Source organism: Xiphophorus hellerii, chromosome 12 (assembly GCF_003331165.1).
Source record: "Xiphophorus hellerii strain 12219 chromosome 12, Xiphophorus_hellerii-4.1, whole genome shotgun sequence".
Taxonomy (NCBI): domain Eukaryota; kingdom Metazoa; phylum Chordata; class Actinopteri; order Cyprinodontiformes; family Poeciliidae; genus Xiphophorus; species Xiphophorus hellerii.
Window position 1 is genome coordinate 26,443,370 of NC_045683.1, and position 18,550 is coordinate 26,461,919.

General features: G+C 40.3%; 1 protein-coding gene across 2 annotated transcripts; it reads right to left on the minus strand.

Annotated features, from left to right (window-relative positions):
• Nucleotides 1–134: 134 nt before the first annotated feature.
• On the minus strand, nucleotides 135–18,287 carry LOC116729565 (poly [ADP-ribose] polymerase tankyrase-1). 2 transcript variants are annotated; one of them, XM_032578200.1, is made up of 28 exons: nucleotides 17,805–18,287; nucleotides 15,610–15,834; nucleotides 15,247–15,342; nucleotides 13,864–13,900; nucleotides 13,561–13,636; nucleotides 11,763–11,783; nucleotides 9,805–9,899; nucleotides 9,663–9,729; nucleotides 9,332–9,518; nucleotides 8,390–8,511; nucleotides 8,098–8,189; nucleotides 7,915–7,993; nucleotides 7,659–7,830; nucleotides 7,425–7,504; nucleotides 6,368–6,513; nucleotides 6,108–6,273; nucleotides 5,781–6,000; nucleotides 5,552–5,661; nucleotides 4,380–4,568; nucleotides 4,024–4,270; nucleotides 3,105–3,187; nucleotides 2,886–3,006; nucleotides 2,704–2,801; nucleotides 2,529–2,603; nucleotides 2,323–2,428; nucleotides 1,630–1,816; nucleotides 1,391–1,547; nucleotides 135–1,306 (listed from the first exon to the last, which is right to left on the minus strand). In XM_032578200.1, the coding sequence occupies exons 1-28, from the start codon at nucleotides 18,253–18,255 to the stop codon at nucleotides 1,220–1,222; spliced, it is 3,792 nt and encodes a 1,263-aa protein (XP_032434091.1). In that variant the 5' UTR covers nucleotides 18,256–18,287; the 3' UTR covers nucleotides 135–1,219. The 2 variants fall into 2 exon arrangements, with proteins under 2 accessions (XP_032434091.1, XP_032434092.1); XM_032578201.1 differs by lacking the exon at nucleotides 11,763–11,783 and having other exon boundaries at nucleotides 1,137–1,306.
• Nucleotides 18,288–18,550: the final 263 nt, after the last annotated feature.

Genomic DNA, 18,550 nt, shown 5'->3' on the forward strand with positions numbered 1-18,550 from the left:
TAACGCCAACACTAAAGTTTTTGGCTTGAATGCACCCCGTCCACAATTACAAACAAACAAAAAGAAAACCTCTTGTTTTCCCGTCTTTTCTGTCCAGGATCAGAGCGTAAAACTTACAAACAGAAAAGCAAGAAGTCATTAATAGGACATTTATTTAAAAAAAAAAAAAAAAAGAAAGAAAAGGGAGAAACAAAAAGGCATGAGAGGACGATTCAGATGTCATTTACATTTAAACTCAAAGAAACTGTTAAACAGCAACAGTTATGCACAACCATTTACACAACTTGTACAAATATCCCCTCCCTCCCCTTGGTAATTTGCAACTTTAATTCAAAATAACTTAAATAGATTTCTAGGTAAAAGTGCAAATCCTTTTGCATGAATGTCCGAGTAAGACCATGGTGACAGAGGGTGCCTCGATGAGCTCACTAGCTGCAGGGTGTTTCACTTGTAAGGCATCACAAGCACATTACAACATCTACAACTCTAAAGTATGGAGCACAGAAACGCAAAATGTTTTTTTAAATGTACAACAGTTTCACCACGCTTGATTATGATGACTTTCTTTGCATGGCTGAGCACACACGCTCTCTCTCATGCACATCCGTATTGTACTGGCAATATAATAGTCTCAAATCCTGTGATTTGACTGAGCCCTTTCCCTGTTAAGAGTGTGCTGCCCTGAATAAAACCTCCAAAAAATATGTTAGTTTACATTTTAGGGTTCTTGGTAATAAGTAATGTGGTATTGTTATCTCTTCAGTAGTGTTATTGTTTAGCGTTCAAAAACAGTCACCTACAGAAAATAAACCCCCTGTTCGGTGGTGAAGTAGTCCCGTTGTTTCTGGTTGGCATGACGAGGCGGTGTGGGTTTCACAGTCACAATGCGATGGTGACAAAATGTTTATACTTCAAAGTCTTAACAAGCATCCTCCCGTCAAGAGTGAAGAGGATCAAACTACTAACCCAGGCACGCTACTCGGCCCTACATGCTTCTGTAATAACATGCAGTTGATGCAAAAACATAACGTCATCACCAAGAATAGTAAAGTATTATACAGCATATCCTTATGAAGCACTGGTCACCATGGTTTCTACAGGACAGGAGGCTGGAAAGCAAATGTGTTTGGTGGTGAGAAAGGTCTTCATATAATTCCAATACAAACGAGAACGTATCAAGCATCGAGTCCTTGTGTACGGCTGTGCAGTTGTTCTGTAACTAGGACTTCTGCTCTGCTGCCGCTGCAGACTGGGCCGTGCTCTCTGGTTTGAGGATCTGATAGGTGATGAGGTACTCCGGGTAGGCCTGAGCGAAAACATGGCAACATATTAGTAGTAACATAAAAGAGATCCAAAATTATTAGAGAATTTGCCCTGATTTCTCTGTCACCTGCTCTCCTCTGTAGATGACGTACTCGGCGTACGCTAAACCGTTAACGCTAGGTCGTCCGATTACCGAGTGATGACCTGGAGGGGCGTGGGCCATCTTCATGGCACTGAACTGTAGGAAGGACTTCCCCAAAGTTACCCGACAGAACAGCATTTGTCTAAAAACACAGATGAGAGGAGGAAGGTCAGGCACACTGGTCAAAGAAAAACAGCAAGAGAATCGAACGCGAGGAAAACAACCTGTGGCACAGGTAGCAGGATCTGTCTTTGTGCGTCGGGCATCCCGTGCCGCCGCCGATACCGTAGACATACTGATTGCTCTTGGAGGAGTTTTCTGCAAAGTAGATCCCTGCTCCAAACATCCCTCCGATGTAGGCATGGCGCTCATCGAAGCCTTTGTGGATGATGGCGTTAATGAATGGAGAACCTGAAGGAAATGGGACACAATTTATACAGTGCCTTGCAACATTTATTCTCATTATTTGAATATTCCACATGTGGTCCAGGGGTGCACCGATTGGAGTTTTACGGCCGCTTAGCAATCTTTTAAAAAAACAAAAACTGAGCTACTGATTTTGGCTGATGCCGATTTTTTTGTCAGAAAAGTCACTCAGTTGGCAACAGTGGAGTGACTATTGTTAAGTGTGGTTAACCACACTTAATAGTGCGGTTAACCACTCCTCTTTCAAAGCAAAAGACCTTTGCGGAAGTAAATAATATTGCCAAATAAGATTGATTTCTCATTTGAACATCGGCCAATTACCAGTTTCCCAAACTTAAGGAAAGAAAAAAGAATCAGGGCCAATTTATCAGTGCACCCCTAATTTTGTCCTTTTACAATTACAAAGCTCAGTGCATCTTATTACCATTTTATGTGACAAACCATAAACAGTGCGTAGTTATGAAGTAGATCCTGATCATAATGCAAGTTACCGTGAAACAACATGCGCTCGTTGTGATGGTTGTGGTTCTCATCTGCAATCTCCTTCTGCCGGTGGGTGTAACGTTCCCTCAGCTTCTTATTTACCACCTTCTGAATCTGTGCAGCACAAAAGTCACACATTAGTCAGAAGACTGCCTCAACTAGCTAAACACTTAGTTTTCCTTTGGTTAATCGCAGAATTACAAACAAAAAATACCTTGATGATGTTGTATCTGCTGAAGACGCCACCGGCATTGCCTCCGTCCCTGTGCTCCCTGATTGTGCTTTGCATCTGAGACACAAACAGGATTTTAAATTTAAGACAATCAGCTCACAAACAAAATTGTTTTAGCACTATATATTTATATGGTCAGCAAACTTCTAATCAATACCTCTTCTTCTACAGACTGGTACTCTTTGTCATCAGGAGACAGGTCGATCAGGATGGTGCCCTGGTTGGCACAGTGGAATGTCAGGTACGGGTTGCCACCTGTAAAGTGAAAACAACCAATAAGGTTTTATTTTTTTTCTAAAAGGTCTGGTGCAGGCAGTTCAGTCTCCCATGATGCTCCACCTTGTTGCCCCCCCAGCAGCCTCTCAACACCCTTGATAAGCTTGTGTCGATGCCCGTAAGCATTGATGCCGATCTCCTTCAGCTCCTCGTGGCCCATGTCGGCCAACACATCCAGCGTGATCTGCGAGGCGATGAACATTGCAAAAAAAATGGGTGAGTAACCAGTTTTATCTACGAGTTACACAGATTGTTTCTGTTTTTAATTAAGCTTTTACTGACCTGCTCCCTCTCAAAGATGTCCCTCAGGTGCTCCAAGCCAAGGCTCTTCAGGAACTGACTAATGTTCATGTCCAACATTGCCACTATGTTGCAAGGAAACAAACAGAAAAACGTTAGACAGGACATTAAAAAGTATTTGATTCTTTGACTTTTACCTGGCTTTCTACTGTGAAAAATACATACTCCCTTAAATTATTATTTTTTTCTGTTTTGTGTGAAAAAATAGTGTGAAAAAAAGGTTTCACACTATTTTTAATGTCAGACAAATGTAACCTACGAATACACAGAAAGCACACTTCAAATTATTTCACTTATTGAGGGGAAAAAAAGCTAACCACACAGACTTGGCCGTATGTGAAAATATTCCTTTGGAGTTATTTACACATGCGTAGCTTAAAGTACAATTATACTTGAATGCACCCCGGAGTTGAGCCTTAATACAGCTTTATAGGGGCCCTGGAGTTTACTAGAAATGGGCCCCACCTATTTTAAACATCTTCAGCATTTCTTCCTGACAGACCTGTAATATCAAAAACCTGTGTAACACTCTAAAGCATGCTGAAAGAGCTAGAAAGGAAATCACCCTGAAATCTAAAACAAAATCTAGAACAGATGAGAAACTCGACATTAATTAGAGCTGAATCCAATGTAGATGCTGCGGTATAACTCTAAATTAAATAATTTAGAAAAAGACTAACAGTTATTGCAAATACTTGATTGCAATTTTTGCCACAAAAGTTGGCAGAACCAGTTATTAGGATTAGAAGACGACAGGAAAAATTGTATACTGATTGGAAGTGTGAAAAAAAATACAAAAATAGAAGAAATCTGTAAGGGGACACATATTTTTTTTTTTGTTAAAACATTGTAAATTTATTAAACTGCCTGGTGTTTCCTGTGACCATCACAGTAAACCTACTTTCTCCTTCCTTGCGGTCAGTTCCTGAGGCTCCGTCTGCCACCCCAGAAGCCCCGGCGGAGGAAGCAGCGGCCAGCTCAGTCAGGGGCCCAGCGAGGTTGTCTATGCTGCTGGCTGCTGACAGACAGGACGGCGTGGAAGCTGGCGAGATGACTGAAGCACTGACCACTGTGGCCTGAGGCTTGAAGCAGCTTGGCAACGCGTCCGGAGGCATGGCGTCCATCAGGAGTGCTCTGATGTCGTCAGCCTGGAGAAACACAAGATACAACCCAGAAAAACATTTCTGTCATTTCAACAAAGTAATAAGCTCCACCCGTCCCACACATAACCTCTCTTTCTCCTACAGAGAGCCATACCGTGGCCAGGTCCAGAGCAGTCTGGCCCTCTTGGTTCTTCATGGTGGGGTCAGCTCCATGGGCCAGCAGGAGAGCGCAGAGCTGCGTGCGGCCTTTCTGGGCCGCCTCGTGGAGAGGTGTGAAGGCCCATTTGTCTGTGGCATTTACACACGTGTTGTATTTGATCAGCAGGGCTGCAATGTCCACGTGCTGTTACGAAGAAAAAGAAGACGAACATGATGAGGAAGTTGCTCAAGTTCATTAACTCCTAAAGCAAAATCTAAATCACAACAGCCCTGAAACGGTATTAGTAAAACAAACTGGTATTTTGCACAACAGGAACGTAGCAACAGATTGATTTCAACTGTTAAAAGTGAGACAGGCATCAATTTTCAAATTAAAGTGTTTGGGTTTTTTAATAATTTAATAGAAAAATATGAAATAAGTAAATATGGAACCAGAACCAAAAAATATTAATATACACAGCCATGGCTGTAAAAAAAACAAAAACACGATAGATCAGCCCCTTCAAGAAGTTTACTTAGTCGTAAATTTTGCGAGTACTTTTACTTTTCACTAAATCTGACCAATCACCTGAATGTTTTCTGTATTTCTTTCTTTCCTGACCAATCACTGCAACTCAGCTGAATTTTGACCAATGCCCTCAACCTCCTAATTTAACTTCCTGTTCCACGTCGTCTCGTGAAAGCTGAACCTTTCAGATGAAAACGTGGCGTTAACGATTACATTTGCCTTTTTTTTAAATTCCAAAAACAACTAAGACGTTCTGCAGGATTTGCTTATACTGTGTAAATAGTTCAACATGTTATTTGCACTTTAGACACTAACTCCGTTAAAATCATGGGTTTTTTTTCGGGGAAGGTCATGTGCAGCAATTTAAACGTTTTTGTAAGACCATGGTATGGCAAAAATAAAAGCTTTTTTAAGCTGCACATTTTTTAATGTGCAACTTTGTAATGTTTTGAAAAAGGCGCTGCGAATTATTTTTTTGCATTTTAGGTTGCAACAATCTAAAAAAAAAAAAACATGGCAACACCCTGGAGGGACTGATTGATTTATTATCATTATTAATCAAAAAAGTTATGTAATGATGAAAAATAAAAAAGTCAAAATCTAACCTCAGGATTGGAACAAAAGTCATGTTTATAAATCAACACCCCCATGAGACTGACCCCATATGAAGCAGCATTATGAAGAGGGATCAATCCTCCTTTGTCTTGGGCGTTGACGTCGGCCCCGTGCTCTAGGAGATACTCTGCCACCTCAAGGTTGTTATAACCAGCTGAGGAGGACAAAAAGAAATATAAAAATGAGACAAAAATGCTAGCCTAGGAAATGTTTTAGCAGTAATACTTGGAGTAGTGTAACATTAAACCTAAATCAGCTTTGTGGCGTCTGTACCTGCTAGATGGAGAGGCGTGGAGTTGCGCCCCTGGGCATCTCTACAGTTGATATTCTCAGGAGAGCAAAGTTTCTGCACCCTGGCGAGGCAGCCCTTCTTAGCAGCGTCCAGCAGGGCGGCGTCCCCACGCAGCAGGTCCTGGATGTCCGTGTCCCCGTCCTTCACCATGTCCAGAGGGATGTTGCCGTCACGGTTCTTCTTGGTGGGGTCCGCGCCATGCTGAAAAACACGTCACAGAATATTTAGTTTGCAGAGGGCTTCATTCCAACCATCCACCACCAGATTCATCCTTAGAAAACTGTACAGGAAGCATAATGGACCCTCACTTTGAGGAGCAGCTTGCAGATCTCATATTTTCCTTTGGCTGCAGCCTCATGAAGCGGCGTGAACTTCCAAAGGTCGGCCACATTGACGGAGGCTCCGTGTCTGACCAGCAGCTCGGCCACTTCGTAGTGACCGTAGGAGCAGGCGTTGTGGAGGGGAACCAGGCCGCTAAAAATAAAAAAAATTAAAATATTTATGTCTAGAATCAAGGTAATAAAACTGATGTGTTGCTAGTAAAAGATAGAAGTTTAAAAACACTAACCCTTTGTCTTTGGCATGGACATCAGCTCCATGGTGAAGCAGGTACTCCACGACGGCCACCCGATTGTAACCGGCTGCAAAGTGAAGGGGGGTGGAGTGGCGACCCTCAAGGTCCCGGCAGTTTACGTTCTGAGGGGAGCAAAGTTGCTGCCAAACGGCAAAGATACATTAGGAATTTAAGCAACATGTCGAAGTGTGACCTAAAGTTTTAACCCTGTAAGACCCGGTGTTGTAATACTGCAGCATCTCGGTTTCAAACAAAGGAGAAAAAAAAGACAAATGTTGACTTCTCTTATAGCATTTCAAGACACTATTAGTTAAGTCCTTGAAGGCTATTAGATAGGAAATCTGCATACTGTTCCCCCCCACAGGGTCACAAAATACCACACCCTGAAAAACTTCAGCTGAGAAAGATGCCTGGGATTCACTGCAACAGATAATTTAAAAAAAGTAAGTAAAATGTCTATCATAATTACTATGTCTAGAGCATATATACATATGTAATTTTTGTGCAACAAAATGCAAAACAATTTTATATAATTACAAAACCATACAAAATCAATAAAGAATAAACAATGTAAAAACATGTTTTCATCTCCAAAGTACTCCAAAAGGTCAAACTTTTATTTTTTTCATGTTTTTCTATTTCTGGGTTTTCTAGGGTTAAGACACAAAAATAAGTTTTCATGGAAACATAAGATAACTATTTTATTAAAAATGTCTTGAGGAGTGCAAAAACAAACAAAAATATAATAATAAAGAGGTACTGGGGTGATTTTTTTTGTGGACATTTTTTTGTATAAATAACTCCATCTTACAACTTGCATAATTCTGCTGCATTTTTTAATCTGTAGACAGCTCTTCAATAGTGGATATTTTTCAAATTCAAATTTAAAAATACTTTATTGATCTCAAAAAGAAATTAAATGTTGTAACTGATGTTAATTCAAATTCTTCAGGTTACAACATATAAAAAAAATCTGTGCTCAACTACAAAATTCTTCGATCTAGTGAAAATAACTAATTTATAGCATGTTCTGTTGAGTCAGGGAACTTACCTGCACTGTGTCCAGGTCTCCTGCTTTGGCAGCTTCCAGGAACCTGTAGTCCACGTCAGAATTCCTGGTGGGAACATTTTCTGGGAAAAACAATTAAAGAATGATCAAAAAATAAGACAGTTAGCCATAACCAAGCAATAAAATCCAGATCTTAACACCACAAAATCTGCCCAACACTGCCATAAAAGTCTAAACACCTGAAAAATCCCCTAAAATAATTGGGACACTGATTACCATTCAGAATTTGCTGCACAGCTTCGTTTCCCATCTGGGCTGCGGTGAAGCCCTGTAGAGACACGATGGACGGGTCGGCTCCGTAGCTGAGCAGCAGCTTGCAGGTCTGGATGTGACCGGCCAGCGCCGCCCTGTGGAGAGCCGTCTGTCCCAGAGTGTCCGCTGCATTCACCTGAAGTTACAGGAGCAGCAACACAAACTAGTAACTCGTCAAATTCCGACTTTTCTACCAGAGCGGGATAGAAACGTGACAGACCTTCGCTCCGTGTTTCTGCAGAACCTCCAGGATGTCGTTGTGAGCTCTCTCGGCAGCAACATGCAGGGGAGTCATGAAGCTGAAGCACATTAAAGAGTGGAGCTTCAGTATTTTGTTTGCTGGTGTTTTCATTACGTCCTCATTTTACAAGTTATTCCACACAGAGTAAGATTGGCGTCTTACTCTTTGTTCTTCTCGTTGATGTTGGCGCCTTTACGAAGCAACAGCTCCGTCACCTGTTTTCTCTTCGGATGAGGGGACGCCACCGCGCAGTGCTGGAACACACACCTTTAGCATCAGTCCACTAAAACCTCAAAGTGTTACTAAAATCTGTTGCTAAAACTGCATTTCATCATATCTAACAGAACAATGCTGGTGAAAAAACAAAACAAAAAAAAAAACAAAGGATTTTTGGGCATATGTTGAACTGTGAAAAGATTCTGAAAATGCAGTGGAAAGCTCTTCTGTTTCTTACCAGAGCTGTCTCGCTGCTTTGAGGATGCTTGAAGCCGATGATCTCCAAAGCCAGAGTCTTCTTCACTTTGGCCATATCGGCTTCACGGGCTGCCTGCAGTAGCGAGTGACCTTTGAACTCGTCTATGTTGAAAAAGAGAGGCAAGTGGGAAAATGATGCTGGTTTGAAAACCTGCAGCCTTTAGGAGCTCGACACATAACAATGATGGATGTTTTCCTGGCTTACATTTCTACTAATCCCAGTACTTTTATTCAAGTTTTAAACACAAAAGTTGACTGTTTCTACAGCAGTCAGGATTAAAATATGGAAACTATTAAAGCATCAAAATGAACATTTGGGGTAATAACAGTATTACTTATATTTTCCCTACCTTTTCGACACTGAAAAAATGACCACACATAAACATTGCTGCTTAGTTTCAGTAAAACACCCACAATCTTGCGTCGCTATCACATGACCACCCTGCTCAATTCTCAAAATACAAACAGCAAGAAGACAGAAATAAACACCGTTTTTTTATGAGCCAAGTTCTACTTATCGGACCAATATGTTATAAATGTCCAAGAACAGCTGTTACTGATGTTGATGAAGATACATCAAACATCTTTAACGGTGACTAGGGATGCACCAACATGAAAATTTGGGCCGATATCGACCCAAAACGCATATACAAACGGCAATAAGATGGTAATAAATATCAGAAATTGATATTGACTCAGTTTTACTTATATTAAAAAATGACTAACATCAAATCGACAAATAGATTAATGGTGCATTGGAGGGACAATGACAGCTTAATCAATGGATGATGAATAAGATGAATGATTAAATGTATAAATAGGCAGACACATGGATGGATAAATAAAACAACATATAAAAGTTTGAGATTCATTCTACTCGACCCTAAATCTAAAGGTCGACTCCAACTGAGAAGAAACTCACAGGTCAGCCTGTCTTTGAGCTCTGGGGTCGGGGCCATGTCCACGGCACTCTTGCTGTGACAGTTTAGCAGCGTGGGATCGGCGCCGTGGCTCAGCAGCAGGGAACACACCTCCACCCTGTTTTTAGACGCAGCCTCGTGCAGAGGGGTGAACTGCCACAGGTCCATGGCGTTCACACAGGCTCCATGCTGTGGGAGGAAAGGCCTGTCAGAGCATTTCACAAACATTTCGAGTTTCAAACAATTATTTCCAAACAAAGTGTGTCTTGGCTAATCTCATCCTTCCTAGAAATTGCTCTCAATCCTGTTTCTATGCAACAAAGTTCAACTTACTTTAAGCAGAAGTTCAGTGACTTCGTAGTGACCGTACGAGCAGGCGTTATGAAGAGGCACCAGGCCGCTGCAGGACAAGACACACATGACAACAGGAAACTGGGCACTCTGGTTTTGTCTACTTCCTTTGAGAGCCACTCACCCTTTGTCCTTGGCGTGAACATCGGCGCCGTGCTGAAGGAGGAGCTGAACAATGCGGACCCGGTTGTAGCCTGCAGCCAGGTGGAGGGGCGTGGACTGCAAGAGAGGACTGCCTGTTAGCCCATACACACGCAGGCATTCTCTCTCACACACTTACAGATCAGGCAGGCTTAGTGTCTACTGTCTCCAATGGCAACAAGTGGCTGATTAGAGCCAGAAGCAAAATTGCTACTGCAGGCTGTGCCGGGTGAGTTGCAGATGAATGGCTGATTTGATGATGCAAGTTCAGCAGAGTTTGAGGGCAAGCCCAGCACAAATAAATAAGACTTATTCTGTTGCTCAGGATATTATGCCATCCAAATCGGCAATAAAAAGAATCATCCTGACTGCTCACCTTAAATATCTTTCAATTAAATAAATAAATAAATAAAAAAAACTAACTTTCGGTCTGAGAGATTAACAAGTGTGTTTTATGCAGTGAGTAGAGCAAAAAGAGTAGTTACTTATTATGAAAATATGGTTGGGATGCATTACAGTTGGGATGCAACAGTGGCCTAATTTATATTCATTCAGCTCCATTTATGTCAAATGTTAAAATGATTATATATATATACAGTATATATAATGATTTGACATGTTCAATTGAATCTAACTGAATGTTTAGGGTCCTCCTCTTCTGGAAGGTAAAAATCGGCCTAAATCTAACATTTTTGCAGCCAATAGCAGGAATATGGCTCAGAATTACCCTTAGTTAAGATTCCATCCCTCTTACATGAACTCTGTCTCTGCTATAGAAACACACCGCTCAGCGCATGATGCTGCTTCTGCCGTGTTTAATGGAGAAGATGGCGAACCTCCTAAGCCTACATGAAACAAGTGGTTGTTTTTTTGTTTTTTTAGACCACGCACCAGTTGAATGTTTGCTAACTAGATGATTTCTGAAGCCAACAGTGTACATTTAATTCTATGTAGAGGTACCAGGACACTACGTCTCGTTCATGTTTTCTAATCCCATCAAATCCCAACTGTAACAGGACGCGGAAAAGCTGGAGTAAAAGCAAGCCGAGATTGAAAAAAGAAAGCCTGCTGCAAGGGTAGAGGAAAACAAATCATATGGATTCATTTAGGTCAAGAAAACTCAACATTAGTAAATGCAAAGCTGTGGTTCCAATTCTTCCAAAATCAGGCTTTTAAACTAAAAAAAACAAAAGGGGCATCATTTCAAGTTTCATGCAGTGATGTTAATGTCAAACCCAAACGAGGCCAAAGTGTAACATCTCAAACCAGAGTGGTGGAGTCAAACTGATGAGGCGTTTTGCATTGTGGATCATTCAGCATGGCATGGAACAAGCAATTAAAAGCTTTTACAATAAAAGGGCAGCACAGCTCCTGAATGATGATGAGTGAAATGAAGTTCATTTACTGCATAAACTGATTGGACAGGGGATGTGAGGAAGGAGGCACAAATTTCACAATGACAACTCCATGATTTGCTTGACAAGATGCAGAGAGGCGGGCCCTGAGGCATGCATGAGAAGTTGTCAAAAAAAAAAATTAGAAACCCAACCAGATACAGGCTGACCGAGTGATTCACAGAAGTGTGGGTGAGTGTGCAGAGGATAGAGGACAGACGCCAAAAGACAAGCAGGCAGTGGACATTTTGAACTCCTCTCCAGCTTTGAAGAGACGCGTCGTCACCATGACAACATCTCAGCTCATTCAAACAGCACGTCGCTCTCGCTCACACAGCCACTTCCGCGCGCACACGCACACCAGAGGAGCGTCAGGGTAGGATACATGAGTGACCCGCGTACCCAGGTCCATGATGTGCAATTAACAAGTGACAGGCAGCTTATTGGTCAAATTAAAACAAAAAATGATGGATTAAAAAGAAATAAAAACAAAAATAAAGATCACAACAGTGCATCAATCAAGTGGCCATTATCAAGGTCAACTTACCAGCATTTTTTGTGAGGTTGACTGATCGACAAATGTTGCCAGAGTCACACGGAAAACAAAACGAAACACAAATTACAAAATGACAGCATCTTGTCACAGAAATTTCCCTCTCTCAATCTAAGTCAATGAAAAACAAATATTTATTTTTATTAAAAGAAAAAATAATAACACTCATCTGTAAAAATGTGACAGAATAAATGCAGGACATCGCCAGAAAGAGCTGGGAGATGCTGCTAATCTGAAATGTGCCCAAAGACCCAAAAATAAACCAAACAGCATAGAGAAGAAGAAGAAAAAAAAATAAATCTGAAGATCACGACCCTACTGGGTCGACCACATTTATTGGTACTACAGTAAAGACCTCTAAAAAAAATAAAATAAATAAAAGCCAGCAAATAATTAAGTTAATAAATCCATCTTTTATTCCAGAAGTGTAAGCACACAATCAAAGTTTGAATAATCCAACCTCTAATTTGAGCACATGTGTTAAGGACGGGAAGAAAAGCCAATGGTAAGTTATAATAAAAATAATTGTTAAACAAAAACGATAAAGGTCTCCTTAAGAGCTCCCATCTTACAACTCTTTGAATTCACCTCTGTTCCAGGAAACCTCAATCAAATGGCTGATACATTCTAAATTAAGAGATGAGTGAATTTAGTGCGTCAACTTGAGACGCTTTACCCAAATTTAGTTAAAAATTGTTATTTCTTAATTCAAACATTTTTCCCCATCACTGAATAAATATACTGAAATTAAAAGGTATGTTTTTGCCTCTATTTTCTATGTTATATTATGCCACTGCAATAAAAGATGAATTTATTTTAAGGCTTTTCAAATCTGTGCCATTCAATAAATGTGGCCGGCGCAGCACGATGCGATAGAGTTGGGATTTTAGTGAGAAAGAAGTTGCTGATTGACACCTTACGAGTTATTCATAATATAGGCCCGAGCATATGTAGAGAAATTATATTCATATCTTCAAAGATTAATGCCTGGAAGTAAAAGAAAGACAGCAACAACAACAAAAAAGAAATCCACCCATGTTAAAAAAAAGCGCACCTTATATTATTTTTGTCCACAGGTGTTTCAGTGTGTACATCTTCCACCATGATTATTAATGGAAAGGAAACGGTATTTTCCAACAATGTGGATAGATTTTGGGAAGAACAAGGAACTTTGTGGAATATAATGGACTAAAACGTTTCTTATTGCGACCCAACATTTGTGCCCTCTGACTCAAAGCGACCTCTAGAAGAGGAAACGACGCTGCCAACAAAACGACACCAGGATCCAAACGTGATGGAAGACAATTCTGCTGGAACTAAAATGGGAATTTGTGCCAACACTATTTTTTGGTGAACAAGCAGAATCATCATGGAGCTATCTCATCTGGTCTAATGGTTTGGACTTTGAAATAAAAGAGCAGAAATTAAAATTTTGAGTATGTGCACCTTCAAGGAATAAAATCAGAAGATCAAGACGGTTGAAGGGACGGGCACAGGTGGCCTTCCAGAATGTTCTGGCAAGCATTCATAATTACAAAGGGCGTTTAAATTATATAAAACAGTTTTTTGTGAGAGTTGATACTCTTACTCTCAAAAATTCATACCCTACATCCTCTTTACAAACTAACCCAGCGATTATCAGACTGCAGTAGTGAACGGTTCAGCTAGCGCTCCTGCTGCTTCCTCTATTCAGAGACAAAACATCCATTTGGAAACTCAAAACAGCACTTTGAGTGGACAGGACAGTGTAAAAGGAGTCATTAATAAGGTGCAGCACAGCTGGCTAATTTACCTTGCGGCCATCACTGGCATGACAGTTGACATTTAATGGAGTCAGCAGTGCCATCAGCTTTTCTTCATTTCCACTCCTGAAAACACACCAACCATCAACCCGACAATAGACATCTGACATCACAGTTCTTTTGGGCTTCGGGGAGGGAAAACGTACGTTTGCCGTGCAGCTACTTATTTTGCATTTTCAATAGCAACATGCAGCTAGAAAAGCGCTCGCCCAGCAGTTTAATTTCTACCTGAAACAAATTTGTCATTTCACATTTCTGCCTAAAGCTGCATATACTGCTGGAAACACACTCACCTCGCTGCTTCCAGAAGTTCATCCTTCTTGTATTCACCTAAAACAAAACAAAACAAAAAAAACATTGTTAAAGTGAGGCATTTTAAACACTGTGGGTTGACATTTCTTTATGGTGGATATAGATTTAGAACCAATTATGGATGCTGCATCCATGTGGGGGTGGGAGGAACCAGTTGGGACTCAGACATGCTGAGTTTTGCTCATACTACACTTTGGTTCAAATGTGCCGACAATTTCCGTGCATTGCCATTAAATAAGTTATGAAAATTGTTTTTGTTTGAATCATTGCTAAGGAGCTGTAATTCTTTTGCAGAATCAGAACATTTACGATGCTCCATTACGTTTAAAGGGGGGAATAGTATTTTCCAGGCACACATCCATGCTAATTTATAGCACAATCAAGTGACTATGTTACCATCGGTTGTTATGAAAACACTGAATATATCAAACATAATTTACAAGAAATTTGGTCAAGGAGAATGAAGCTACAATGTAGAGTTTTCAGATAAATACACTGCACAATCAGGCGTTAAAACATGTCCGAATGGTTGCCATGGGAGATTCAAGGATTTCTCCAACATGCATGAAAGAATCAAGGCAACGTTCCAGGTATGTTTTTGATGAAGAAACACCGTAATATAATATCAAACCTCAAAAAAGTTGATTTTGCATAACATCCCTCCTGTAAGCTACTTTTTTTTAACTTAATGGTAGATTGACCCAAGGTCATATGTAGCTCATGCACTCTACTGCGAAAAAAAAGTTTTTGCCTGCAAAGAAACAGAGGAATCTAGTCAGAGTTTCTTCCAAATATTGCACCCCAGTACATGTAAGTGCAGAGACTATGAATTTGCCTCTAGATTGGACACAGCATTGCTTTAAAGAACTTGTTGCATTGCGTCTGCGGACACAATGACTACATGTCTGCCGCTTCCTTCAGCTGTAGCCATTAGACCTCCTTTAATATTTTTCAAAAATTTTCACTTTTCTCTAAGTTACCAGAAAATCCTGAGCAAAAAAAATTTATAAATAAAACCCCTTTATGGACTCACAAAACATTTGCTTCAAGCAGCAAGTATGTCAGATCATCCCTCAATCAATGATATATAATCTTGTAAAAAAGACTGATTTGTTTTGCACCACAAAATACTAGTCCTAAGATACAGAAAATATGTAAGATGGTCAGTATATAGAAAAAAAGAAGAAAAATATGGCAAAAAAACATGCCTTAGCTAAAAAAAAATAAATTAAAAAAGTAGTTTTTATGAATGAGTACATAAACAGTAGTGCTTGTAGTCAAATTGCAGCATTTAAACGGACACTAAAATAAAAGGCGTAGGCATAATCAAGAAGTGTGCTGCTGACGAGCTACAAGGTACTGACCTGTAAGAACAGCCTTAGCTGACGGGTCAGCAAGATCAAGAGCTGATTTTCCATCGGTGTTGCGGATGTTTGGATCAGCTCCATGCTGGAGTAATACTATGTTAAAAGAGGGTGAGATCAATACAACTTCAATAATTTAACTACTGCATATTTCATTCATGAGGCATTCAGCCAACCAAGTGCTGTATTTAAGGGACACAGAGAAAATTTTTTTGTGTCAAAACTCTTAATTTAAATTCAGCACCATCACATTTCTACTTTAAAACATGAAGGTAAGATTTTCTGCTCAGACATTCTCAAAGATGTTCTTTCATATTTCCAAAAATCACAAATGCTCAAATATAAAGCGGCAGGGCCCCTTACCGATGCACACATCTATCTTCCCCTTGATGGCAGCCTCATGAAGGGGGGTGTAGTTCCAGTTGTCTCGGGCATTGGGATCTGCACCTTGACACAAGAGGAGGCTGACCACCTCTGCGTGCCCGAAGGAGCAGGCATTGTGTAGCGGGATGAGACCACCGTCATCCCTGGCATGAACATTGGCACCTGTCTGTAGAAGATGCTCCACCACATCTTTTCTACCAAAACCTAAAATAATTTTTTTAAAAAGTCAGCAGAAATTACAAATGGAAAACGGGAAGGATGTTAAAATATCTGGGATGCTGCGACTACATTCATTGACAGTGACTAATAATTCTACCTACAATATTTGTACTCTACAAATGAAAAAGAGGATATTTTTTTACCTTTTCAACAACAATATCTGAAGCTCTATGTTTGTCCATGAGTAGACAATATTGAAAATGTTTTTTTTTTCACTAAACCTGTGCCTGCATATTAGGGGTGTAGCGATACCATAATCTCACGATACTCTGATCACGATACGATATACATCACAGTATTTGGCAAACAATACAATTTGATACGATTCGATGCACTTTTACGATTTTCTGAAAGACTTTAGAGGGACAGAGTGATTTCAGTGACATTTTGTGTTCCATAGACTTGGATTTACTTAACTGAAAACTGATTAAAAGCACCAACTACACAATACCTGACTCTGATTGGACAGAGACCAAGAGTCGACAGCTGGACAAAATGAATCAAAGATGCAGTGATAAAATTAGTTTCTGTCACTTAATTCATGTGGATTTTACATAAAACTCAAAGTTTCAACAGTGATCCAGGAGCTGAGTGAGGAGATTATCAGCCTCTGTAGACTCTCAATATGCAAATGATTGCACTTATGTTTTTCTTTTGGACATACTGTGGCTGCATTTTGGACCTTGAGTTACAGAAACACTAAATCTGATTTGGAAAAATGTTAATTTTTTCACTGTGAAACGCTCAAGTATTCATAACGAATGGTTTCTATAATTTAGAATGACATATATTAACACAATTTAAAAACTGGTGTGTAGTTTACAATGTGCACTTTAATCACAAGTTGAAAGTGAGATTGGGGGAGGCGAAGTCTTGTTGTTACGCCGTCATAAACCAGACATGTTAAAAAGACGGTATAAGCCTATGGACCCCTATGGTTTAACGTATGGATACTCACAGATGAAAAATCCATACCTTCCAGGAGTTGGCGGGGATCGATAAATATCGTAGAATCGATATAATTATACAGCTGTACTGCATATGTTAACACAGACTTTGTAGAGCCTATCATTTCAATTTATTTCAGATCATGTTAATCACATTTGATCTTGTAAATGTCAGTATATAAAGACATATGTATATAAATTTAAACCATACTTGAAAATATGATGGTTAAAGTAACATGACGTTACTTTTCATTATTGCTTTTTAAGTAAGGGGGTTTCGTAGTCACAGTCATGACTGAAATAAGCCATATTTTTAATTTTAATTTAGTTTATCCTCTTTATATTATGCATCTACTTAAAATACCTAGAATATTTAATGTCACATGTGTAAGTAATGAAGACAAATTTACTTTTTTCATGCTGAAGTTGACTATTTGACTGGTTTAATGTGTCTTTAAGTATGTAATGAGTGCCACATTCGGCTTTGGAAGAAACAAATTCACAAAACTGTTTTTGATCCTGGAAGAAAATCTGTCATTGAGATTAAGCAAAGCAAAAAGTCCAAGAATAAAGACAAATGTTAGGCGAAGCTGTAATAATTTTCCAACAAGTAAAAATTCAACCAAAAAAAATTACGTCACAAAAAACACCCCTTGAAGTAGTTTGGCCACAGGAAAGTAATTAATAAACTTGCGCAAAAACTACTGTAGATGCATAAACAACTTGCTAACACGAGCTAAATTTTGTCCTGTTCAGATGTTTTGAGTTTACTGACTACTGAATGTCTGAAAAACAAAACGAGGAGAGCGTCACAACAAGCTAGTAAACACTTAGACGGGTAAAAAAAAAAAAAAAAAGGTGGACATAAAGCGTGCTAAAATGTTATATTTGGGCCCCGAGGACAAACAGGCAAACCGTAATCACATTGCAATAAACGCAACGTTGCTAACTGCCTGCAGTACCCCATCTTGGCGACTACCCTGTTTGATTAGCTTAGCTGATCCTTACCCGCAGCGAAATGCAGCGGAGTTGATTTTCGACCAGCCATGTCCTTTGCGTTTACATTCACCGAATCCACAAGTCTCTTAACGCGGGACACATCTCCGTTTCGACAGGCCTCGAACAGCTCCCTGAAGGCCCCGACGACTCCGCTGCTACCGTCGATGGGGCTGGTGGCTCCAGAGCCGGGGCTTGATACGCTGCTGCTACCTCCGCCTGATGTAGTCGAGGTAGAGCTCGCACTGCTCACCAAGACCGGGACTGGTAGGTCCGGGGAGGCCAGAGCCACATCTACCCCTCCGCTACACTCCCTCTCGCTCTCCGAGGAACCGACGGCCGGGGATAGCAGAGCCATGGGCGGCGAGGCCGGGGAAGCCCCCGAAAGGGAGCCGTTTCTCGGTGGAGATTGCAACGTAGTCTGTTGTTGTTGCTGCTGCGAAGAGCGACGAGACACCGCCATTACAGCAGCTCTGAGGCGACAATAAAAACTGCTCCTCCTTTCCGGTGAAAGTGCTTCAGTTTCCTGTCAGCTGTTTACTTCCAGCCAGGGCACAGAAGGAAGAAATGTTCCGACAAAAACACTAGGAAATTCAGCCAGATAAAATAGTTTAGATAAAATTTAAGTGAGCCACTTACTTTCACTTCAGTGCAAGCATCGAATAAGATGGAAACAAAATATATTTATATGAAACATGTTTTAAATTTCTAACAACGTCACAAACTATTGGAATATATACCGTGCACTGAAATTAAAA

Bases quoted from the DNA above. Each gene is read 5' to 3' on its own strand.
- LOC116729565 (XM_032578200.1), bottom strand. From the start codon at position 18,255: ATGGCGGTGTCTCGTCGCTCTTCGCAGCAGCAACAACAACAGACTACG. The intron at 15,835-17,804 runs GTAAGGATCAGC...AAATTATTTTAG, and splicing joins TCCGCTGCATTTCGCTGCGG to GTTTTGGTAGAAAAGATGTG. The intron at 11,784-13,560 runs GTAAATTAGCCA...TTTGTCGATCAG, and splicing joins ATGCCAGTGATGGCCGCAAG to TCAACCTCACAAAAAATGCT.